Consider the following 25,822-nt stretch of genomic DNA (forward strand, 5'->3'; position numbering starts at 1 on the left):
TGGAAAATAGCTAAGGTTTGTCCTATTCACAAATCAGATATGCCGTAATATCGTGAATAATTATAGACCAATCTCTATTTTGAATAATGCTGCTAAAATCTTGGAAACCATTTTGTACAATCGTATATATGTATCTGCTAGAAATCTTATATCTACAGATCAGCATGGATTCATGAGCGCAAGATCCACTACTAGTAACAGTGGCGTAGCTAGGGTGGGGCGGAGGGGGCGGTCCGCCCCGGGTGTCAGCCGTTTGGGGGTGATACCCGTACTTGACCACAAAAGAATGAATCGTTAATTTGTAACATTTGTAACTTTACTCACTTTGCAATCAAAATACAACTCGATATTATTTTGTGAACACACGAAACCGGGAAAAGTCGAGGTCTAAGAGGCATTTCTTGAATTTTTTTCATTAAAAGGAAAAAAGCAGTTGATCTAAGTACCTAAGTGACAAAATTCTCAAGAAGCTTGAAATGTATGGTTTAGATATTACGAAGTCCCGTTCACAGTAATACGATAGTGCAGCTCTTATGAGCGGCGCACATGGAAGAATACAAGCTATTATTAATGCAAAAAACAAACAGGCCATTTTCGTTGGATGTATTGTTCATTTAATTAATTTATGTGGCCAGTACACTTTTGCACAAAATACATCTTGTATAACATTTTTCGGAACTGTAGAGGCTATAATTATATTTTGCTTCCACTAGCTGCTGGGAAGTGCTCACTATGCTGTAGTTAAAGTATTGGCAGAACATTTTGATAGTGCCGTTGATGCAATTGAGCAAATATGTCATAAACAAGAAAATTTAGTGCTGCCCACATAGGCGTAACCAGGGGGTGGTTTTGGAGGTTATAGCCCCCCTTTTGGATGTACTTTGAGCTCTATACGCTTAACACCATTATTATTCCATACCCCTCAGAGACCTTCAAGTAGATGTGACCCCCCCTCTGAGCATCATCCTGGTTACACCTCTGGCTGCCCAACCTTATGCCCGCTGTGTGTAATTTCACATTTCTTTGTTTTCTTTTCTTTTGGAATAATGTACTAAAAGAAATAAATGTCCTTCAAATTGAATTGCATAAGATATTCAGATATTGTAAAGGCATAATCAATCAATCAAAGGCTGATCAATCAGCGACCAAAATAGGGGCACTTCGTCTTTATATTACAGAAAAACGTGGTCATATTATAGATGAAACGATAGATTATGCCACGAAAAAATATGAGCACGACGACATTCATACCGAAAAACGAATTTGCCGTCAAAAAACGAATGGATGGTGACTTAGCTACCGATACAACAGGACTCACACTTCGAGTCGAACTTCAAGAGGATAATATGTTGGAATGTTTTAACTAACATTTCAATGTTGAACTCGAAACCAGATTAAAGTCCATTCATGATGTGGCTTTATTGTTCGAGTTTGTTTAGACACACACTTTGCTTTTATAACGAACAGTGAAAAGTTGAAATTAGCTGTTTTAACATTTTGTGACTTTTACTATGAAGAGCTAGGTATCGCAAGAAGTAGAAATCCTCCTGCTAGAAATACCAATGCTCCGAAGTCATTTACAAGCCTCTAAATGGTTAGCTGTAGACTTTGGGAATTTGAATCTGATTTCACGGAATTCCTCCCAAACTGAATGGTTTTATTAAAATTAAAATTGTTTATGACCATTTGTTGCTTCATGTGAGAGAAGATTCACTAAGCTTAAAGCATTACTTGCGAATAGCAATGTCGCAAACAAGGCTAAATAACCTGGGTTTATTAACTATCGAATATGCAATACAAAACATAAATATAGAAAGTGTGATTTCAGGGTTTGCCGCTAGTAAAGCTAGAAAAAAAAAAGATTTTAATTCATTCACATAATGTAAAAAAAATTAATAAGCTGTTATATCAGTACTATTTACTACGATTTTATTCTATAAATCTTAATTTTTCATTATACGTTCAAAACATATGTTTATCGGATTTCCGTTGATTTTCACAATATTTATTTTTAGGATTTGGGGTGACACCAACGATGACCGCCCCGGGTGTCACCCATGCTAGCTACGCCACTGACTAGTAATCTTGCAGTATTTACTCAGTATTTATGTAAATCACTTGACGCAAGGGGGCAAATTGATGCAGTTTACACTGACTTCTCAAAAGCATTCGACAAGATAAACCATCGAATATTATTACAAAAACTTTCTTCGATGCGAATTAACAATACTTATTTCCAGCTTCTCAAGTCTTACCTGTCGCAACGCAGACAGTATGTTTATTATAATGGCTATAGTTCAGAAATATATACTGCAACTATTGGAGTCCCGCAAGGATCGAATTTAGGCCCATTGCTATTTTTATTATTTATTAATGATTTGAGTGAGTCCTTAGATTGTAATAAGCTGATGTTTGCGGATGACTTGAAATTATATGTAACAATTAATACCTTAGAAGATTGTGTTATGTGGCAAACACAAATTAATTTATTACATAATTGGTGTCTACAAGACCAACTTCACCTATACAAATCTAAATGTAAGATTCTTACTTTTAGTCGTAAATATAATACTTTGATGTTTCCATACGAAATTGACAATGTTGTACTAGAAAGAACTAATTGTATCAAAGATCTTGGTATTTACATGGACTGTCAACTAACATTTAACTATCATATTAATTCTATTGTTTCCTCGGCATATCGCTCATATGGTTTCATTATTCGCAACTGCAAAAGTTTCTATAATCTATCAGCACTAAACGCTATGTACATGAGCTTAGTTAGATCCAAATTGGAATACGGTGCTTTAATATGGAATCCTATTTATTTTAAATATTCAAACGTTATCGAAAGGGTTCAAAAAAAATATCTAAAATTTTTCACCTTCAAAGTTACAGGAACATATCCCCAAAGGGGTTGTGATTATGTCGCTTTGTTAGATAGTTTTAATTTTATTTCATTAGAACTGCGTAGGAATCAATCAGCGATATTATTTTTGCATAAACTATTAAATGGTGGAGTTGACTGTCCTAAATTTACTAGCACAAATCGATATCTTTGTTCCTCGGGTATCAGCTCGATCTAATAATACATTTGTGTGTGAAAGATCCTACACGAATATAATGTTGAAAGCACCAATCAACTTAATGTGCAGTTGTGCAGAAACGCAAACAAACTATCTAATAATTGTGATATCTTCTGTTGTAGTGCTTATGAATTAAAAAACAAGTGTCGAGCTCTTACCTAAGGTATTTCATTTTGGTTTTTTTTGTCTTTATAACGTATATTTGTTTTCTTGTTTATTTATTTATTTGATTGCATTAGAATTGTTTATTATTTATTTGTAAAATTGCTCTGTAAATGGGTGACTGTTGGGCAATAAACGCTATTATTATAAACAATTAGCGGCCAAATCTGCGGAGTAGAAGTTTTTACTTTATCATGTATATAAACTAACAAAAAAAGTTTTAGAAAAATATAAGCTTGTTTGAATTTTCCCGAAACAATGCATGTTTTCGTTCTAATTGCACTCCCCTAATGCTTGTATTAGGGCGTTAATTTTATCTACGTTGACGGCTAGCCCTATTTCTTTCGCGTTATTTTCAAGTTCAAGTTCCACATAAAGTTCTGTGATTTCTCTTGCGGTTCTTAATCATCGTCTCATAATTAAATACATTTTATCTGTATTTATATTATCATAGACTTGTCGAAATTCTACAAAGATTTGGTAGATGTCTATGTCGTGCTCCCAGGCTTTAGCTAAAATTTGTTTTACGTTGAATATCTTTTTTTTTTGACTGAGGTGGAACGCTCTTAGCAGACTAGGGAAGGTGTCCCTAGTACTGTTGGACTCGGACAGGAAAGGAGAACACGCTAGGGCGCACCAACCACAATATGGCCCGTGCGTCCCGCATGCCCCCCATGACCAGCCGCTTACCAACTAAAACCACCCCCTCTTCCGACCCGGAATATCCCTGAACGTGCTCCTTAGGGAGCGATGCATGGGGATATCCCGAGCTGTCTGAAAGAAAGTAACCAGAAGCATTGGGTCATTTAAGGGTCTATTTTCCAGCCTAGAAACGGTAGGACTAAATAGAGAAAAGTCTGATTCCTACACGGAGGAAGGTGGGCCAACCCCTGCCTGAAAACGGCAGGGCTTGGGTGACTGTTCTGTAGTGTGGCGGATAGAATGAGCCCTAGAAGAATTAGGGTCATATTTCTCTGACGCGGATTGTTTTTTTTTATTATTTCTTATTTTGTTTTTTTTATTTTTTTTATTTTTTATATATATTTTTTTATTTTATAACTATTGTGTTGACCCGCCTCACCCATTCTGCTCCAGTCGTTCCAACTCTGATTTTCTCTTAATTATACCGGTTATAATGTTAATTATGGCCTCGAAATCCGCCTTGTTTCCGATCGCAAAATTAATAATATTGTTAAAGGGGTGATACACACGCGAGTAAGTACGCGAACTTATGGCTCGCGACCTTTTTCGCGCGTGTATCACCGCAAGCACGCGTACTTTAAGTCCGCCGAGTAAGTACGCCGTCGATCCAACAAGTTTGAAATCTTACTCGTAACCCGTACGTGTATCACTGCCACGAGCCACGAGCCTCGAGCCATCATGTTATTGCGTTTAAAGTTACACTTATATTTTCACTAATTAAGCAAATTGCCTAGAAATAATTCAATCGTTTATTGTTGAAAGGAGACAAGTTACATTTTATAAGTTTTGAGAAAACCGTAAAACACTATTTTAAGCTATACTAAATTATTTTGATTATTTGTTTTTGAGTAAACCTAATTATTTATAGGCTGTTTTATCCTCCTGATGAAAATATTACCATCTTATCTATGATATTTTGTTTGTTTATGCCTACCTCGTATTAAATTAAAATAGATCAAAAACAAGTGCTATACTTCACATCATGATTTTGACAGCTTACCACACTTATAAAAAATCAAATTATTCTTCTATTTAACAAAACCTGATCAAAAAAAAATAATCAAACTCTACTAAAAAACATAAGACTTCAGCAAAACTAGGTACACAGAAAATAAAAAATTTAACCACGAGGACATTTTCTACATTTTTTGCTACCGACGGCGACCGCGATCTTTAAAACCGCGTACTTTAAGTCTGCCGTGTATCACCGACGGCGAGCCGAGTAAGTCCGCGATCTTTAAACCCGCGTACTTAAAGATTGCGTGTGTATCACGCGCTTTAGGGCCGGTGTCGCCAAACCTACTACGTAGCCTGACCTGCTCGTGAGCAAAGACGCTGCACTGGAAAACGCAGTGTTCTGCGTCTTCCCTCACGAGACAGGTCCGGCATAGGTCGTCGTCCGACTTCCCGATCCTGTGGGTGAATGCTCTGAATGATCCATGACCGGTAAAAAATTGTGTAAAGTAAAAATTTACTCTCTTGAACTCGTAGGCGTACCACGACTCTACGTTCGGGATCAGCCTTTTGGTCCACTGGGCTTTGGTAGATTCTGCCTCCCATTCCAGCTGCCAGTCCGCCAGGAGTTGTTGTCGTTTGTCGTGCGGCCGATCTTACCTCGGGTAAGTGGCCGTGGCGGTACTCATATAGGAACTGGCGTTCCTTAGCTAGCAGACGTATGGGAGGGGCGCCCGCGATCACCTGTAGAGCCACGGTTGATGCAGTCTTGTATGAGCTTACTACATTCAACAGAGGCTTCCTTTGTGCCTTGTTTATCATATCTCTATATTTCTTGTGACGTAGAACCTCAACCCAGACCGGAACCCCATAGAGAAGGGTAGACTGTACGACGTGTAGGTACAGTCCTTTTGTCGAGGTGTTTGGTGTTTGGTGAATCCCAGCCTTTTGTCGAGGTCCACGCCAAGATATTTGGCACAGAGGATCGACTTGACCTCGCTGTTTCCAAAATGGAACAACAGGTCCGGTCTATCCCTAGGTCCCTTTAGGATAACCACCTCTGTCTTACCGCCTGCGAGTTCAAGGTCGTTCTCGTTCATCCAGGCATTCACCCGCCTGAAACACATCTCGGCCGTACTAACCACCTCCCAGTGCAGATCGCTGGTTACGAGAATGACCAGGACGTCAGCGTATGCAACCGCGATGCAGTCCCGACCGTATCGTATATTTAAGACGTCGTCGTAGAGGATGTTCCACAGCGTCGGGCCTAAGACGGACCCTTGTGGAACACCTGCCGTAAGTTTAATGTCGTCGTTACCTGCAGACACGTGCCTATTAGACGTTGAATAGCTGGTCAATAGTAGACCAGCTTGATATTCTCCTATGATTTGTTCTGTTGTTTACCAAGATCTAATAGTAGGGGAGGAAAGTATGCTAAATGTGCAGTCACTCGAGTGCTTTGGGGACCTATTGGGTTGTGAAGAGTAGGTTCTAAAACCAAAAGAAGTTATGTAAAGTTTTCCACTTTAGTGGGGACTTTCCATTTTTAATTTAATTTTTCATTTCCAACAATCGTTTTTTCCAATTATAGCGCCATCTATCCATAATTCGAAAAAATATTTCAAATAAAAGTTACTTATTTTTGAGTAAGGAATCCGAATCTGCAATAAAAAAATGGGGGCTTCTATTTAAACTTTTAAAGTAACCCCCCACCCCACATCCGTGGGGGGTCGTGTTTGGCGCCATTCGATAGATTTTTCAAACATATTGAATACCTAAATGTATTTTTCAGTTTTTCGATCTGATGTTCATTTCGCGAAATATCGCGGGATTCGTATTTAGAATTTTAAATTTACCCCCACCCCTCTCAATGGGCAGTGTTTGATATCATTCGATAGATTTTTGACAAATATTGAGCACGTATTTTTTAGTTTTTAGATCTATCGTTCATTTCGCGAAATATTCGCTTTTTCTTGTGAAACTTTGTGGCTCACCCATTTCCTTACGCCCCGCCCAAATCGTCAGATTTTTGAAATATACACTGTTTTGCATGTACCTTACTTACCTTATCTTAATCTGACGATTTCGAGTTTTTCTAAGGATAGATTTTTTTTCGGCCCCACCTTAACGAACTACCCTGTGTTTAGAGCCAATATGGTAGAGGTACATCTACAGGGTACCAGGATTCTCCCCATATGATAATCTGACGCGCTCGAGTTACTGCAAAAATCCCCGCTTGGGCTGGGCTCCCCTACCATAAAGAAAGGATCTAAGATACTGTTTAGTAATCTTGACATTTTACTGAATGTTTTACTCAAATAATGTTTTTCACCTGTTTACTATTCATTTTGAATCTATTTATTCTGATAGATACTATTAATAATTTATACTATTTATTTTGATTTTGATGCTGTCTGTTTATCTTACGATTTTTTATTTCGTTATTTTGATGAACAACTTATACCATACAATACAATATTCAATGTTTTCTCCACACCAGGTAAAATTTCGTTATTATGATTATACTCACAACTGCTGTGTTTTTTAACTGCTAAGGTTATTGATTTCAAAACTAAACCTTCAAAATGCGTAGTCACCAAACAAGTTCCAGTCAAACTGGAAAACATACTACCCCGTTGTGTATAGGTACCTACCTGATTTTTAAGGTACCACACACTTCACAGATTTGGTCAAGTGCGAAATATTAAAAATTCGCGACATCCACTGACGAGTGTGTAAGTGAAAGTACTCGAGATTTTTTTGTTATTTACATACTTTTTAAACAATGCCGTGGATTCAACCGAAATTATCTATTTTTCATAAGTTTTTTTTACGGGTTTTAAAACAGGGCCCTATCCCTGAACATATCGCTATTATAATGGATGGTAATAGAAGATTTGCCAAAAATAAAAAGATCGAAACAATACAGGCTCATTCGTTGGGATTTAGTACCTTGATTGAGTGCCATGAATGGTTCAGGGAATTGGGGATCAGGGAACTTACTGTGTATGCATTTAGTACTGAAAATTTGAAAAGGACTAAAAAGGAGGTAAGTACTTCTACACTTCTCAAAAAAATTAACGTACCACCTTAAAAATTGGTCATTTTTAATGTCTCGAATTTCCTAAACCTGCTGTCTGATTCAAGGGATTTTTTAACATGTTATAGCCTTATTCTTTAACAATATTGCTGTAATAATATTGTTGCTAAACAGGTAAATTCTCATTGTGTACCGGGTGTACCAATTCTACTGTGACTAAATCAGACACAATTCTCAAACGAACTGAAATGTTTTTATCGAAATCATTTAATGTGTTTTGTTTTTGAATATGCTGTAATTTATATTATCTCTTGTAGCGGTATTTTGAACAGATCGAATTTTTTCTTTTGAAATATTACCGAACACCCCATCACAAGCAATGAGATTGGAAATTAAATTTAAGAATGTCTATTTCTTTTCCTTCTTTGATTTTCTTTGTCTTAAATTACGGTATTTAGCTATTGCAGTCTTCTTCTCTCCTTCCTCCTCGTTTTCTTTTTGAGTTTCGATTATACACGCTGTGGCAAAATTAACCGCCCACCTTAAAAATGGGTCATTTTTGATATCTCAAATTTACTAAACCTGTTGTCCAATTTAAGTGATTTTTTTAATATGTGATAGCCGTAACAATGTCGCTGTAATAATATTGTTTCTAGACAGGTAAATTCTCATTGTATACCGAGTGTACCAATCAAACTGTGATTTTTTCTCAAAGTTCGCTTGACCCTGTGGAATATTCTAGCATTTATAAAATACTGAAAATAAAACCCAACTATAGCCTTATGTTTTCTTAACATTCTGTTTTTTATTCATTCGCTTATGTTTGATAATAAAACAGTTAGGTACTTTAACAACTAGCCTTGTTTTTCTACAAAGGTCCAGCTGACACATTATTTGTTAATAAGCTTTGGAACAACTGACTATAAGAAAAAAAAAAGCCATGCCAAAATGCTCTGGTCAAATTTGACGGTACCTCCCGGACTATATTGATTATGTCCAAAAAAGAGGGCAAAAAGGAATTACAACGTTAAAGGGTATTTATTGTTTAATATGTTCAATGGACCCCAAATATGAAAGAACTGTGGAGTGCCACAAGGGCGGATCCAGGACCGATTTTCGGGAGGGGCCATGAACTTTTTTAGTGTGGGGTATCAGGGGGTCTGGGGGGTAATTTTTAAAAATTACGGTTACAATGGTGAGTTTTCAGGCACTTTTCATACACTTTTGAGTGCCATAAAGACATTCAAAACTTATCTTTTTTAAACTATTATTAAAGCCAGTACAAATTTCTACACATTTTTTCGAATCCAAGATTCCGCAGTTCTTTCAACAAGTTAATACTACTTTTTACAATGCTTCTTCTGTCAGACCTTGTTCTTTTCTTCTTTCTTGATTTTCATTTATTTTTATGTTCCCATAAGTGTCAATGAACTTAACAAAGTTTTCACGAATGTTGTTATTGTGTTTATATCTCAAATTTAGAGAAAGCTGTTCCACGTGGGATACGTCGGTCGTTTCGTCAAATAGGACAAAGTAATAACACTTTGAACCTGATTCATTATTTGTTCAATTATTTCTTAACCACAACATGTTACCAATTGATTCTGACTAAGCTGCTAATGTATGTTACTCGGGAAGATGCTGTGGATAGGTGATGTTTAAGAGCCTTATCTCCTGATGCGATTTTAAACCTTAACAATTCCCCTCATTGATGGTCCAACATCTTTGTCCAAAAGCAGAAGTCCATCATCACGATGGCCTCTTAGGGAAATATTTTGTCGAGCTAAGAAAACTATATAGACTCTACTATAAATTGGTCGTAGTCTTTCTCTATTTTCTTGTATCTGTTTAGACCTCTGAGAGTCTATCTGTTTAATGACTGACTTTTGCGAGTACGATTACTTTATGGAAAATCCAGGCCCACCTGAAAGCACTCCTTGTGGTATGATGTTTTTTCATGGGTTTGTATGGCTCCGTCTTTGCCCATGAGTTTGGCGAAAGATATTAAAGGTTTCGTGACAAGGCTTTGGGCTGTCATTGTCATCCCTTTATTGTGACCATATTTTTTGTTAGAAGAATAAAATGCAATACATGCAAAACAATCCCTTTTGAATGTTCAAAAGTACTAACCAACTCCTTTGTTCTAAGTGATGATGACCCAAGTAACGCTTCGTTTCTTTTTTATTCTTTGTGTGTACAGAATATGGAAATTTATACGATTTTGATGATTGTCAAGGTCGTTCTAACAATTGGTACTTTGTAAAACATAGATTTACAAAACATCATATGTCATTCTTGAAGCTTGTGTTACTGGTTATGTTCAATTCTAGTGCAGAAGACATATTTATCCCCTGTTTTGTACATAATATATAAATTTGTGTTTGAAACTAAAAACTTCTACTTTTTTAATTCTCGGAGGGGGCCATGGCCCCCATGGCCCTCTCCCTGGATCCGCCCTTGGAGTGCCACCATTTAAACAGGTGCGTTTTTTAGAAAGGAGTAGTCCAAGCAATGACGCTTAAAATAGGACAAAACCTCGCAATTTTTACAGAATGGATCGATTTGCTTGAACATTTGAGAATAAGTAGTGGATAGTCCAAGGATCAAAATCTATATGATGTCGAAAGGCGCTTTTACTATGGGGGTGGTTGCCACCCCATCTCGGGGGTGAAAATTTTTTATTATATTTTGACCGCAAAAGTTGATAAAAACATTCATTCTAAGCAAAAAACGTTCTATACATTTTTGTGATAAAATTAATAGTTTTCGATTTATTCGCTATCGAAAGTGTTAGTTTTATATCGACAAAATCAATGTGTTTTCTGCTAATAACTCCAAAGTTTTCGCTTTATCAAAACAACTTTACTTTTGAAGTATATGATCTAAGATCAGAATAGCCATGATGATTGCCAACCTCCGTCGTGGAGATGGCACGTGAAGAAGAAGAAGATGATCGTTTGTTCCATAGTCTTTTCTAAAATCCGCTTGTTCTATGGGCTGATAAAATTCCAATTTATTCTCTAGTCGTTTCGTAATTATTTTTGTAGATTTATAAATATGGGAATAGTCCAGAAAGCCACTGCGCATCCGCTAGGAAAAATATTCTGATTCGGATTTTTTGCACAATCTTACTCAAAAAGGACTCCTTTTAACAAATTTGCATGTTGCCAGGACCAAAAGGTGGTCAAAAATTTTTTAAACGTTTTTTTTTGTTTTTTCCCTAAAATAATTTTTTTTGCATGGAAAAAAGTTTTTTTAGGTTTTTTGGATCATTCCAAACAGAAAAGGTCTTTAGTGACTTTTCTCTAAAAATGATAGTTTTGACATATAAGCGATTAAAAATTGAAAAATTGCGAAATCGGCCATTTTTAACCCTCAAAAACTATGTGAAAAACTGAAAATTTGAATGTTGCCAAGGTAGGTAGATATTCTTTAAACATCGATTGATGAAATCCCGAAGAGTTTTTTGCAATACAATATTCACAACTCCTTTGTTTTTTAATTGCTAATCAAGTATGGCCGACACTATTTTCCACCGACAGTATGGTGCAAATGAAACTTTCGTAAACGTATTCGTTATTTCGTAAACCGGCGAATTTAAGGAAAAATCCCGAAACAGGTCGATTTTTATTTTTAAGTTATGATATTGTAGCATATATGGTATACTAGTGACGTCATCCATCTGGACGTGATGACGTAATCGATGATTTTTTTAAATGAGAATAGGGGTCGTGTGCTAGCTCATTTGAAAGGTTCTTCAATTCTCTATTCAGTAATATAAACATTTACATAATTATTTGGACAGGGTGCCCAAAAATTTTTTAATAAATTAAATTATTTGACAAAAAAAGAAGTAGAAGGACACCCTGTATAAATAATTATGTAAATGTTTACATTACTGAATAGAGAATTGAAGAACCTTTTAAATAAGCTACCACACGATTCCTATTCTCGTTAAAAAAATCATAGATTACGTCATCACGCCCAGACGGATGACGTTACTAGTATACCATATATGCCACAATATCATAACTTAAAAATAAAAATCGACCTGTTTCGGGATTTTTCCTTAAAGTTGCCGGTTTACGAAATAACGAATTTATTCCTTTCATTTGCACCATACTGTCGGTGGAAAATAGTGTCGCGCACGCTTGATTAGCAATTAAAAAACAAAGGAGTTTTGAATATTGTATTGCAAAAAACTCTTCCGGATTTCATCAATCGATGTTTAAAGAATATCTACCTACATTGGCAACATTCAAATTTTCAGTTTTTCACGTAGGTTTTGAGGGTTAAAAATGGCCGATTTCGCAATTTTTCAATTTTTAATCGCTTATATGTCAAAAACTACCTAGGATCGGTATTACAGAGTAATGGAGAAATAGATGGAGATGCATGCAGTAGAATTAGGGCTGGATGGATGAAGTGGAAAGAAGCGAGTGGTGTGTTGTGTGACAGAAAAATTCCAATGAAGCTGAAGGGAAAATTCTATAAAACAGCCATAAGACCGGCTATGATGTACGGAACTGAATGTTGGGCAGTGAAAAAGAAAGAAGAACAACGAATGCATGTGGCGGAAATGAGAATGCTTAGATGGATGAGTGGAGTGACAAAGAAGGATAAAATTAGAAATGAGTATATTAGGGGAAGTCTAGGTGTGGCACCAATTGATGCCAAAATGAGAGAGCATAGGTTAAGATGGTTCGGTCATGTTCAACGTCGAGACGTTAATCACCCAATACGAAGAATAGCTGAAGTGCAGATTCCTGGAAGGAGTAGGAGAGGAAGACCAAAGAAGACCTGGGGGGAGGCGATAAGGCAGGACATGTTGGTAAAGGGGATTAACATTGATATGACCCAAGACAGAATTGTGTGGAGAAATGCAATTAGGGAAGCCGACCCCGCATAGGGATAAGGCAAAGAGAATGATGATGATGTCAAAAACTATCATTCTTAGAGAAAAGTCACTAAGACCTTTTCTGTTTGGAATGATTCAAAAAACCTAAAAAAAACTTTTTTCCATGCAAAAAAAATAATTTTAGGAAAAAAACAAAAAAAAAACGTTTAAAAAATTTTTGACCACCTTTTGGTCCTGGCAACATGCAAATTTGTTAAAAGGAGTCCTTTTTGAGTAAGATTGTGCAAAAAATCCGAATTAGAATATTTTTCCCAGCAGATGCGCAGTGGCTTTCTGGACTAGAAAGTAAACTTATGGGCCTGTAATTTCTGAGGTCGGTAGCATCACCTTTTTTATGAAGTAACTACCTATGATAATTTATGCGTTATGCTACTGAGTTGGTGTTATTGCTTCTTGCAAACATCTAGTGAATATTTTGGCAAGGACCTGCTATAATCTTTTTCCAGCCACTTTCAAGGCGTTTGCCACTATTTCATCGCCTCCGGGGGACTTATTGTTTTTCATTTGCCCCTGATTGATTAATGATTATCTTTGGTAATGATTCACTCCGCTGTTCTTTGTACAGTTGTCTATAAAAACTTTCTTTAGTGTTCATAATTTGATCTCTATCCTCAATGATTTGCCCCTGTTCATTTCTTAATTTTTGGATGTTTTTTCTTCCAATGGACATGCTCTGCCTAAGTACTTTCAAGCTTTCGTTTTCTTCTATCATTCTATTTATTTCTATCGTATTGTCTCAGATATTTTCTAAATACATTGTTAATTTTCTTATTCAAGATTCTTAGTTCATTTTGGTTATGATCCTGATTTTCTCTAAGTATTCTTCTTTCCTCTAGAAGATGTTTTGTGCTGTGGCTTAATTTTTTGTTATTGTTTTCAGGACGAGGAGAGTATTTCTTTTCAGCTTCTTTCAATATTTCTTCTTCTCGTTGTCCTTATGCCCTATAAGAGCGTCGGACTTTGGTATCACCTATCCATATTTTACCCATTTCTTCTACGCCTTCCGGTCTCCTGCCATTTCCTTCATTTGTTGCACTGTTTTCTCTCTCATTGTCCCGATTTCCTCGATTTGTTCCATCCACCCCTTTCTAAGTCTGCCCCTTCTTCTTTTTCTCTGTCTCATGGCATCTGCTACCTTCTTTACTAGTCTTTTCTCGTTCTGTCCATCTTCGCCTTTCCAGCTATTTTTCTCTATTTTTCTTTATTTGTGACCCATGTCTCGCTTGCACATAGAAGAGTTGGTACTGTCATTGTATTATATACATGTATTTTTGTTTCCTGGCTGATTTCCCTTTTTCCCAGTATCGTATTATTAATCGCATAATATATCTTCGTAGCTTTCTTTGTCCTATTTGTAATTTCTAGGTCTAGCTTTCCGTCATTCGATATTATCATGCCCAGGTACTCGTAGGCCGTTTTCAGTTTTCAGCTCTTTCAATATTTGAATAATATTATTGTTCATTTCATTGATGCTGATATTCTCTCCAAGTCATGTGTATCCAAACTAGCGGCGGCTCGTACCACATTAAGAAGGTAGTGCCAGAACTCGGGCAGCCGCCAAAATTTTTAGTGACGGATTCACGATATTGTCAAAAAAGGTATACTGACAACAAAAACTAAAAAAAATATATGCGCGGATACTTTTATCTTATGTATCTTAAGTTTATTGCTCTGAGGTGCCAAGCAATTGTCCAACATTGATCAAAACAGTTCCGTAAATTAATTAATAATAAAAACCTCTTAACCTACTACCAGCATTTACTTCTGATAGTGATAGTGCTTGAAAATTGTTATTACGATTTAGTCTCTATTTACCAATTTATAAAAATAATACTATTTCATTATTCACACACATGCACACATTTTTGTAATGTCACTTTTAAAGTTTACGATATATGAAGTTCATTCTTCTATTTTTTGGTTGCAAAGTTTTCAATGACTTTATAATTAAAATTATCAATACAATTTACAAAATGCTTTTCTGCAGATAGCATACCTAAAGCACTATGTTTTAACATCGAAAAACAGCGTTCTGCTTCAGATGTTGATATAGGAATGGTAACTAAAATACTTAAAAGTTTAATAGTTTCTTCAAATGTGCTTTTTAAAGCTTCCTCTACAATAAAACCGATAGCAAAACAGCCCCAGAGGTAGTACTTAATTCGTCTCGCTAATACAGTACTTACTTCTAATTCAATTTTAAACCGAGTTTTGCTTAAAAATTAAAATTGTCTCCATGTTTCATTAAGAAATGATTCGAAAAAGTGATGCTTATAAGCAGAAAACTTCTCCTACATAAATAAATTGGAAGCAACTAAATGTCCGGAGAAGGTAGACCTTTGAAAGATCTGGTACTTTGAATAATATGAACCTTTAAGTCGTTGTCTAATTCGGCGCTTAAATTGACCAGCTCCTTAAATATGCCTCTATTTTCTGAATTTTCTTTTTCGTCGTGACCTCTTAAAGCTAACTCGAAAGCTCCACAACACCTTATAACATTTATAGTTTTTTTTTCTAGCGAAAAACCACCAAAAAATTTTTTAAGATACTAATCTTCATTGTCAATTAATAAATTAAACTTAAGAAATAATCAAAATATTATCAAAATACCCACGATCATGATGCACTAATAGTTTAATTATAAATACAAAAAATTTTTAACAGAAAATATACATAATAAAAGCGACAAACCAGCACGTAAAGGAACTCAAAATAAATAGACCTGGCATCATACCCTCGTGCCTGGCACATAGATTCTAATTTTAAGGTATACTAATAGTCCAATATAGCTCTTTCTCTGTCGCTTACAAAGAATGCTCGTAAAATCTTTCTCTCTTTAGTCGTGCCAGTACTGACTTCGGCACGAAGGAGATTCTCCTGTCGAATACTCTCCGCTGTCGGAAGGGATTGTATTAAGCCCATAGTTGCCATATTTTATATAATTTATGAAGATCAAAAGAAATACACACAAAAAAAGTTAACAGGAATTAAAAAGTTTTGAAGATAAAAACTATGTTTCTTCATAGTTAGCAAGGTAGTGCCATGGCTCTATGGCACTACCTCACGGGCCGCCACTGATCCAAACTACTCTTAATGTTGTTCTGAAGCTATTATCTCGTGGTATTTTTTAATTAACTAATTTTGATGGGAAATAAGCCACAATTTTACTAAAAAAATAATTTTATTAACGTTTTTATTAGTATTATTTATATATCTATGTGTTATTAATATTATTTATAATTTAAAATAACATATGTACATATTAAGGTCAGAATTTGGTATTAGTTTTGAGAGTAAACTAAAGTAAGATCTATCATGAGGTTTTTTCCAGGTTTTCCCTCGTGATTTATTATGAAATCCCTAACGCGAGAATTTTACTGTCACCGTTACATGTGGTTGTCTTCTTAAATACAGATCACATGTTATGATTTTTTTTGTGACGGATATTCTTGGGAGTTGGGGCTGATTTCATGTAATTGAATGAATTATCTTCCAATAAAGTCGTTCCAAGAACGCAACTCCTAAATATTGGCAACATCATTTTAAACTTATCTCATTTAAAATGTATAATATATTAGTCGAGGAAACGAAGCATTTTGGCTCGCAATTTTTTCGTCCAGCATGGATTTACTTGAAATTTTCACAGAAGGTAGGGAATAGTCCAAGGATCATTTTCTATATCATGCCGCTGTACGCTAAAACCTTGGGGGTGGTTGCCACCCCATCTCGGGAGTGAGAATTTTTTATTACATTTTAACCATGTTAATCGATGTAAAAAGTGATTTTAAGAAAAAAATATTTTTCACATTTTCTTCGTAAAACTAATATTTTTCGAGTTATTCGCGCTTCAAAGTAAAAGTTTTTCGTCGAAAAAATCGACTTTTTTAGAGGGTTTTTTAAGAATATATATATAATGGATTTCTACGGCTGTCGCCGCCTCTCCATACCCAGCTTCCAATTTTTTCTATCGTAACACATATCTTCATCTAATTGCCTCGAATCCATTGCCTCCTGAATATTGTCCCTCCAGCTTCTCCGTGGTCGTCCTCTTCTTCTTCTCTCCGGTGGGACACACTCTAATATTTTTCTCGGCCAGCGAGTCCCATTCATTCTTTTAACGTGACCGAACCATGTCAACTGTCTCTTTTCAATATCGTCTATTATAGTTTTTTCCACCTTCATACGTTCTCTAATTAGAATACCTCGAAAAATATGCATTTAATCAAAATAACTGCAGATAACAAAATTGTATCTTTTAGTAACACGAACTAAATTCTTTTTCTATAATATCTTTAAGACCAATACAAACCGAGATACGTCATGTTAAAAGTTAGCTTTTCTCGTCAAATGCATAATTTGAAATATTCAAAGCCAAATAACGAGAAAACTTTGCATTTTTCTAGGAGAACTTAAATTCTCTTTTTTCAAGTATACAATTACACCTTTCAAAAAATAATAATAAAAAATTTCTAACACGAAAATAGAGCGACTTATGATAAAAAAAAGTCGGTACCTGCTTTTCTCCACGAAAAAATCAGTGAAAATAATCCCCTAACTACCGTCCTAATTAAAAATTGGTCTTCACCTTTCTGTAATTCCTTGTATATTTGTATTGTCAATACACCCAAGAAGTTTGACCTATTTAAAAGGCCTAATTTTAGAATAATTGGAGTTTAAAGAAAAAATTATTTTTTGCAATTTCGTATTATTCACCTTTTACTTCCAAATATCTCCGAAAATACTGGAGATACGAAAAAATGATAGATTACTAAATTGTAGCTTTTTTAATATAGTCCGTTCGCTAAACTCAGACTCAACTGGCTAGTGATTTAAGCTAGTAATTTTGCCAATTTGATAAAATTGCCAAAAAAATAATTACTAAATAGTTAATAATTACTCAATATTTAGTAATTTTGCAAATTTTGTCAAAATTGGCAAAAAACAAAAACCTTACGTACTAAAATCTTTAGCCATTTGCGTCTGAGTTTAGCGAACCGACTATAACTAAGATTATATTGTGCGTAAATTTTCATTATAGTTAATTTACACAATCTTATAGTTCCTCAAAAATTCTACAAAATCATTTTTGAAGAAACTTTTTATCGCCAAAAATGAACGAGCTATATTTATAAAACGAATTTTTTTTTTCGAAATATTCGAATAGTCCACTTATGGAACATTTTCAATGCATGTATAATACTACAGAACTGGTTCGTATACTGGAAGATGACTTAAAAACTATCTGTATTTGTACTTCTACATAGTTGTAAATTCGTATTTTTGTGTAAATAAATGTTTTTGTAATTCTTTAGTTCTACTTTTTTTAAGAGTGGTTTTTAAGGTTTGAAATATTATGATATTATATCCTAAAGCATAAAACAATCATTGTTTTGCCAATCAAAACCAAATTGTACCCATATTAAAGTTTACAATGTTTTTATATAATTTTTGACAATATGGGGTAGTTTACACCCCTAAAAATAATCGACGTCCTTGAGAATGTTATAGAATATGAAGTACAGGGTGAGATGATCCTAATCCCAAATTTTTATGTAAATCGATAATTATTCTTCGATAATTACTATTCGGTAAAGCCGAAATTATTCTTTTAGGATAAGTAATATTTTATATATAAGCCCAACAAGGGTGGTTTTAACAGTTGAAATATTATGATAGTATATCTTAAAGCATAAAAAATCATTATGTAACTAATAAGAAGCAAATGTTGACAATATTAAAGTTTAAAATGTTGTTTTATAATTTTTTACAAGTAGTTTTTTAGGGGTGGTTTTCACCCTTAAAAAACCAAAAGCGTACAACGGCTCAATATAGAAAATGAACTAGAGGGTGAAATGAGCCTAATCCCAAATTTTTGTACAAATCGATGCTGGACGAAAAAATTGCGAGGTTTTGCCATTTTTTCAGCTTCATTTCCTCGACTATATGTCTGAATTGCCGATATAAATGAGTCAGACTAAATAAATTATTAGAAGAATTTTTTACTAAGCAAGAACGTTTTTGTTAAATTCATTAATATTTTTTGTATTTTGACAACGGCATCCGATTTGGACGTCGAAACGTTAATAAAATCATTTTTTAGTAAAATTGTGGCTTATTTCTCATCAAAACTAGTTAATTACTCTCAGGGCCGCGCCATGGCTTTCAAGCGCCCTGGGGCAAGTAATTTTAGGTAATTTTAGGCGCCCCTTTCCTCCTTCCTTTGTACGCAGGTTTTTGTAGCTTAGTGAATCGTTATACGGTATACCTACAAACTATTTTTTATGTGTTCGGAAAGTATCATCATCACAATCTAACCGTTATCTTCCACTGCTGAACATAGGCCTCCTCTAAGTTTCTCCATGTCTCCCTATCTTGAGCTACCAGCTATCCAGTTCCCGGCAGTTCTCTTTATATCGTCACACCAGCGCATTGGTGGTCGATCTCTGGTTCGTTTATCCGATTGTCCGCCCGCGGTCGCTATTCCATAATCTTCTAGTCTAGCTGTTGTTCGGTGTTCTTGGCACATGACCTGCATATCTCCATTTCTTTTTTGCTACATGTTCTACTATGTCTTTGATTTTTGTTCTTTGCCTGATATTATTTGATTGGTATTCTGTCTCCTTGTGATTCTTAGCATGGCCCTCTGGGTAACCCTTATTTTCTGCTCTTAGATTTTCAGCAGCAGGAAAGTAATATACTGATAATAAGTTATTTTGGATACTACAAATATTTACAAAAAACAACGATTACATTATCAGAGAACAAATAAATAATATATAATTATTATTATAGTCCATTTGCTCACGGTTTTTGCTCCGTATTTTAAAGAACCGCTTGGATTGACATAAAATTTGACATACGCATAGTTAATTTATAACAAGGAAAAACATTGATATTGTGTCGTCGGGGATGAAAAAATATACGTTAAAATTAAGTCCGGAAGTGGATAAACTGACTAATTCTAAGCAACTTTTGTTCCATATACAGTTTTTTAACTAAGTCAATATTTTTCGAGTTATTTGTGAGTGAATATGTTCAATTTTCAACATAAAAACCACGCTTTTTTGCAAATAACAAAAAGTGTGTATTTTATTGAACAAAATGTTCTTAGCAAAAATATAGCTTATAAAAAAATTTAAAAAAAACTTGTGCACCCATGAAGTCGGTAGATCTAGTAGAGAAAGAGTTCTAGCTCAAGAAAAGTGGATTCTTATTCCTCAAATTCCAAATCGAACATTTCAACGTGAAATAACCAAAATATGAAGCACTTTTCGGGCAAAACTCGTTAAAACTTTTTTAAAGTCTTTAAAAAAAGCTTTATTTTTGTTTTTTTAAAAAACTTTCTAGCAGTAAAAGTAAGCCAGTAACGCTGAAAATAAAGTTGGTCCTTTCTTTTTGGTAAAAAACATCGTAATAAATATCTCCGCTTAAATAGCACCCCAAATGAAATTAATCGTTACAGCTTTACAATTTACTTCACTTATGTATATTTATATGATCTGGAAGTTTCACCATTTCAAAGTGCTTGTTTAAAAAAAATGGTTTTAAATTAAAAAAAAATAATGTGAAATTTTGAAGGAAATGCCTTTTTTCAAAATTTTTCCTAAGAATATATTTTCGATAAAATACTTTTGTAAAAAACCGTCTAAAAACACGTTTTTTTTTGTTGAAAAATGAACATATTCACTCTAAAATAACTCGAAAAGTAGATATTGACTTAAGTAATATAAAAACTTTATAGAACAACTTAACTTTATAGTTACTTACAATTCGTCAGTTTATCCACTTCCGGACTTATTTTGAACGTGTATTTTTTACCTCCGTGAAGGGGTGGTACTTCTCTAGGGCAAAGGCACACGTCGACACAATATCATTTTCTTCTTTGACATGTTAGCTGTGTGTATGCAAAATTTCATGTTAATTCAAGCTGTTCTTTAAAATTCAGAGGTTTTGCAATATTTTACCGTGAGTGAATGGAGTAATAGTTCAGTTTCATGAGAGAAATAACGGTTTGTACACATAGGGGATCAAAGTAATGATAACAGCTATTTTTATATCTACCTACGATTGGTAAATTTTCAATTTTACAAGATAATAAAATATTTCTAATATTTCTGGTAATTTCGGTATAATCAAATTTTTTTTGGCGCCTACCGGCGCCTTTTTTCGGCGCCAGGGGGCACCGCCCCTCTCCTCCCTTGTGGACGGCGCGGCCCTGATTACTCTTAATGTTTTTCTTCATAAAGTGTGACATCTTCTGGGAACATCCATCTTCCACTATTCTTTTTGAGGATCATTTTTGTTCTTTCGACTTCAGTGTTAACAATGGTTTTTGCTCTAATTCATCTATGGTCACTCCCTGTTGAAAATTTATTCAATACAGTTACATCCTGAACAATATCTTTCCGATTTATCATTATGAAATCAATCTCATTCTTTGTTCTTTGGTTTGGACTCTTCCATGTCCACTTACGTTGGGGTTTCTTTCTGAAGAATCAGTTCATAACAAAGAGATTTTCTGATGTAAGAAGTCAAGAAGCCTGTTACCCCTCTCATTTCTCTCACCAAATCCAAAGTTTGCCACAGCAGATTCTGCCTCATCTTGTTTGAATCCCAATTTGGCGTTGAAACCTCCAATTATCAATGTGTAATGGGTTTTTGAAGTTTGGATAGCTGCTCTGATATCTTCATAAAATTGATCAAGTTCCTCATCTGAGTGGCTCATGGTTGGTGCGTAAGCCTGTATAATAGGGTGGGGCGAAAAATCTCGAATTTTCAAAAATTTACTTTAGCAGTTAGCACTATATGTCAAAAGTTGCCTATACAGTAGTAGATGTTTACCAATTTTTTTCAAAATTTTTTGACCTTGAAATTATGCCCCGCCGTGACCTTAAAAAAATTTTTTTCACAATATGCAGCTCTCAGCTAGTTTTATAAACTACCCAGAACACACCACGTGGAGGTGGCTGCATTTCGTGTTCCACCACCCCTACTCGCCCTCCAACCACCCTATTTTAATTATTATTTTTAATTTTCTACTTTATAACAACTCGTTATTCCGCCTTATAATGCCGTTTGGTTTCAGATATTGGCATTATATTGCGATCTTTTAAACGTGATCTTATAAAACCATCTCGAGCACTAGCGCCACAAACACTTAAAGATGCTTCTGACACAACTTTAACACATCTCTCAACGGCTTGAGTGTGACAAGGTAAATCAAAAGTTAATTGAGAGATAAGTGAGTTTTTATCGATTGCATTTTTCAGCTCTTCGTCACTTAAATGTTGGGTTAATGTTGACCCACTAATAACTTGCTCTTGCCAAAAAATAAGGTCAACATAGTCCGTCGCCAAAAAGTTTATTTTAGGGACCTGAAACTTTCTTATTTTAATTTCTTCCCCCGCTGCAGACTTCTTTGCTCTAATGGATAATATTCGGCGCATAGCTAGCTCTCGAATATGTCGCCTTTCATCAGTTATCATTGCAACCAATAAACTTTCAGGGTGGGCGAAAAATGCATTTCTTTGTATAGTTGTATCAACAATTTCTCTTAAATATTTCTTTAAATATCGGCTCAAATATATACTTTTCCATAAATTGAACGGCGCATCTTTTCTTTTTGGTTTGGTTTTAATAGTAAACCACATTGGGGCATATACCTTATTAATAAAAGTTGCGATTTCTATTAGGTTTTTTGATGGATTCAACGTGCTTACATAGAGCCTTAAAATTCTGTTGGCAGTGGTAAGCCATCTCGCATGAGATAATTTACCAGGATTCTTGGAAGCAAGACTGGCAGAAAATTCACATGTACTTACAGCGGTGCTTATATCGAAGAGGAACTTTTGATCGGTACTTAGTTTTTCTCTATCTACTTCGGGCAGTTCACTTTTAATAGGTTTATAATTTATTACTGGTAACTGGTCGCATATTGCTAAGCTCTTTCCGATGGGCCCCGAGAATCCCCTAGGACCAGACGTGGTTCTATCTAACTTTTCAATTAAATGCCTCAGAGGAAGTTCGTTAGAATGTAATTGGCAGACAATCCAATGCAAATGTCTACCGAATTCTTTTTCCAAAAGACACATGACACCACCGAGGTTACCTGTATTTATTACAGTTCCATCGCAACCTATTGCTAGTATATCGGATCTATTAATATTAAACTCTGTTAAAAACATACATATCGCATTCTTAATGTTTTCAGCTGACCCACTTAATGGCGAAACGTGTCCTAAATAACCTGATCCCGGTTCGTAAATAATTGAAACATGTTCTTCTGTAACCATTGTTCGTTTACTAATACCACCGTCTGCTTGAACCATTGTCATCGTCTTATCCTTTCTACCGTCGAAGTAAAGGCCCTTAATAGTTAAATCCCTAACATTTTCCATTTCCTGTAAATCTAGTCGCATCTTTTTCCTTTCCCTCCTTACTTTGCTTCTATCGATAATTATCGCCGCCTCCGTAGTACACTTTATTTCTCCCTTGACCTCTTTATTTATATTTACATCATACAATAATGCAGAAGCAATTGCTGCGGCTGGCCGGTCTGCGATTCCATACCTATCACAAGCTCTTGCAAAAGTCGGCAGGTTAATTCTTGTTTGCGATGTTGACGGCGTGGGTTGAATATCTTCCTCCAAATTTTTAAGAACTGCTTCTTTTTCTTTAGGCATCTCTTTTGGAATTTTTTTTTCAAACTCAACTTGTTTCTCTCGCATAGATTCCTTAGATTTTCTTAACATTTTCTTATTAAGCTTGTCAGTTGTTAATCGGTCTAAGGATCCTATAGCCATGACTCGTGTAGTTCGCTGGTCCAAAAGAAATGGCCTTTCTAATAGCGGTACTTTGTGTGATATGTCGCAGACACATTCTTCAAACGATTTGCATTTGTAATATGCAATGTCAAACAAATAAGAAGCATTTTGCCTAAAAGATGCCACTTTATTTTTAAAACTTTCGGTTTCTTTGCGAGCGTGTGAATAAGACTTGAGGATATTGTTTAGCTTTTCGTGCTCTCTTTTTATTTGATTGGTAATTGTGACATGATGAACTGTAGGAATAGAGGCTTTTTTTCATATTTCCTCCAACGTCGTCGCAATTTCGTCATAGATTTCACCAACCTTTGGTTTGTATTGTCCTTCACTTTGTTTCTTTTGTCTTATAAAATTATAATATTGAAGCACTTGTTCCCGAGAGGGCAACATTGTTCCTCCCGAATTTAAATCAATCGAAGGCCCAATTATAGGACAATTTGTTTTACTTCGCGTCGTCATTATTTACTACGAAGTAAATCCACGACCACTATTATTTGGGTAACTTAATTTAAAGTATTCTTTATTCTCGTACAAAAACACAACACGCACTACGTAGCAGAACTTACTTAAACGACAAATAACCAAGAACTGAACTGGAACTGTGGTTGATTGAGATCGACTAGACCGAGAGCCGAGACCGCGCCGAGAGTCTGCGCTCTCAATCGACGTGACGCGATAATATGCGATGCTGACAAAAGTAGCAATGGGTTAAAAAAACGAGCTGAAGGTCAAATCGATGTTTTATTTACTGACAATTATGCATTTTTTTTAAACAAATTTTTTTCTAGTAAATATAGAGAATTGGATTTTTCTAATGTTAAGAAGCCATAAAATGACCAATGTTTTAACAAGTTTTGGCGCGTAACTTTTTTTAGGATTATGGCGGGGAATGAAAAAATGTTATAATATATATTTTTTTTAATTGTAGATTATCTACAGAAGTAAAAGCAACTTTTAGTAGTTAATGCTATTTATAAAAAAAAATTATTTTTAATTTTTTGGGCCTGCGGCGGGGAATGAAGAAATTTTTTTTAATTTTTAAACAAATTACATGTCATCTACTACATCAAAGGCAACTTTTGCTAAATAGTGCTAATCAAATTTCAAAAAAAATTTTTTTCACTTCACCCTACTGTATAATTTTAAGTTTGTATCTTGGATTTAATTGAAAAATAAGATAAATGACTTTGGTACATACACTTTTTATTGTAATTATGTTTGGTACAAATTTTTTAAGGATTAAAAAACGAACTAATCCAACAGATGAAAATGAATCTTCGTTTCCCCTGAAATGGAACATATTTCCAGACTTAGTTTTGTAGGTCTTATTAATAACAAATAATATTATCAATTTAATATTTTCAGGTCGACGGTCTGATGCAGTTAGCGGAGGAAACATTTTCTGATGTACTAAAAGAAGAAAGTGGTTTTAGAAGAGAAGGAATTCGTTTAAGAATAATAGGCGATGTAACAAAGATGCCCGAACATGTAAGAAAAGCCATGGATCGAGCTTGTGAAGTGACCAAAGACAACAACGAATTCATCTTTAACGTGGCCTTTTTCTATGTAGCTCGAGACGAAATTGCAGCTTCCGTTAAATCAGTTGTAGAAGGTGTCCAAGAAGGTTGTTTTAAGTGTGAGGATATCTCAGAAGATTTAATTTCAAAGTCTTTGTATTCTCAATTTGATAAAAACCCCGATATGATGATTAGGACATCTGGAGAAGTTAGGTTGAGTGATTTTCTGCTTTGGCAGCTTTCTGAAAGTTATTTGTATTTTACTGATGTTTTGTGGCCTGATTTTTCCTTGTGGCATCTGTTTACCATTATTTTTAGTTATCAGAGGTCTTGTGGATTTATGAATTTGCAGAAATAAGGAAATATGGCAGAATCCATTGCAGATTCATTTTAATCATCATAGTTCTTTGATTCTAGTGAATTATTTGGCCTGGAAAGGGTTAACAAAAATGTAATTCATATTAGTAAATGTAAAAGAAAGTGTAAATTTTACCAATTATATTTGTAATTATATTTTATATTTTTCTACAATAAATGTAAAATTTTTTATATTTTATTTAGCACTTTCTCAAACATCAATCTGAACAAGATTAAGACAATGAGTTCCCTTTCCTTCTCAT

The 25,822-nt window shown here is 34.9% G+C and overlaps 1 protein-coding gene across 1 annotated transcript; it reads left to right on the forward strand.

Annotated features, from left to right (window-relative positions):
* The first annotated feature begins 7,527 nt into the window (after positions 1-7,527).
* LOC114328276 (dehydrodolichyl diphosphate synthase complex subunit Dhdds-like) lies at positions 7,528-25,758 on the forward strand. The gene is made up of 2 exons (XM_050647392.1): positions 7,528-7,953; positions 25,051-25,758. The coding sequence occupies exons 1-2, from the start codon at positions 7,690-7,692 to the stop codon at positions 25,558-25,560; spliced, it is 774 nt and encodes a 257-aa protein (XP_050503349.1). The 5' UTR covers positions 7,528-7,689; the 3' UTR covers positions 25,561-25,758.
* The last annotated feature ends 64 nt before the right edge of the window (positions 25,759-25,822 follow it).

The sequence above is a fragment of the Diabrotica virgifera genome, chromosome 3 (assembly GCF_917563875.1).
Source record: "Diabrotica virgifera virgifera chromosome 3, PGI_DIABVI_V3a".
Classification (NCBI taxonomy): Eukaryota; Metazoa; Arthropoda; class Insecta; order Coleoptera; family Chrysomelidae; genus Diabrotica; species Diabrotica virgifera.

Coding starts and splice junctions, on each gene's coding strand:
- LOC114328276 (XM_050647392.1), top strand. CDS start 7,690: ATGCCGTGGATTCAACCGAAATTATCTATTTTTCATAAGTTTTTTTTA. Junction 7,954..25,050: donor TGAAAAGGACTAAAAAGGAG/GTAAGTACTTCT, acceptor TAATATTTTCAG/GTCGACGGTCTGATGCAGTT.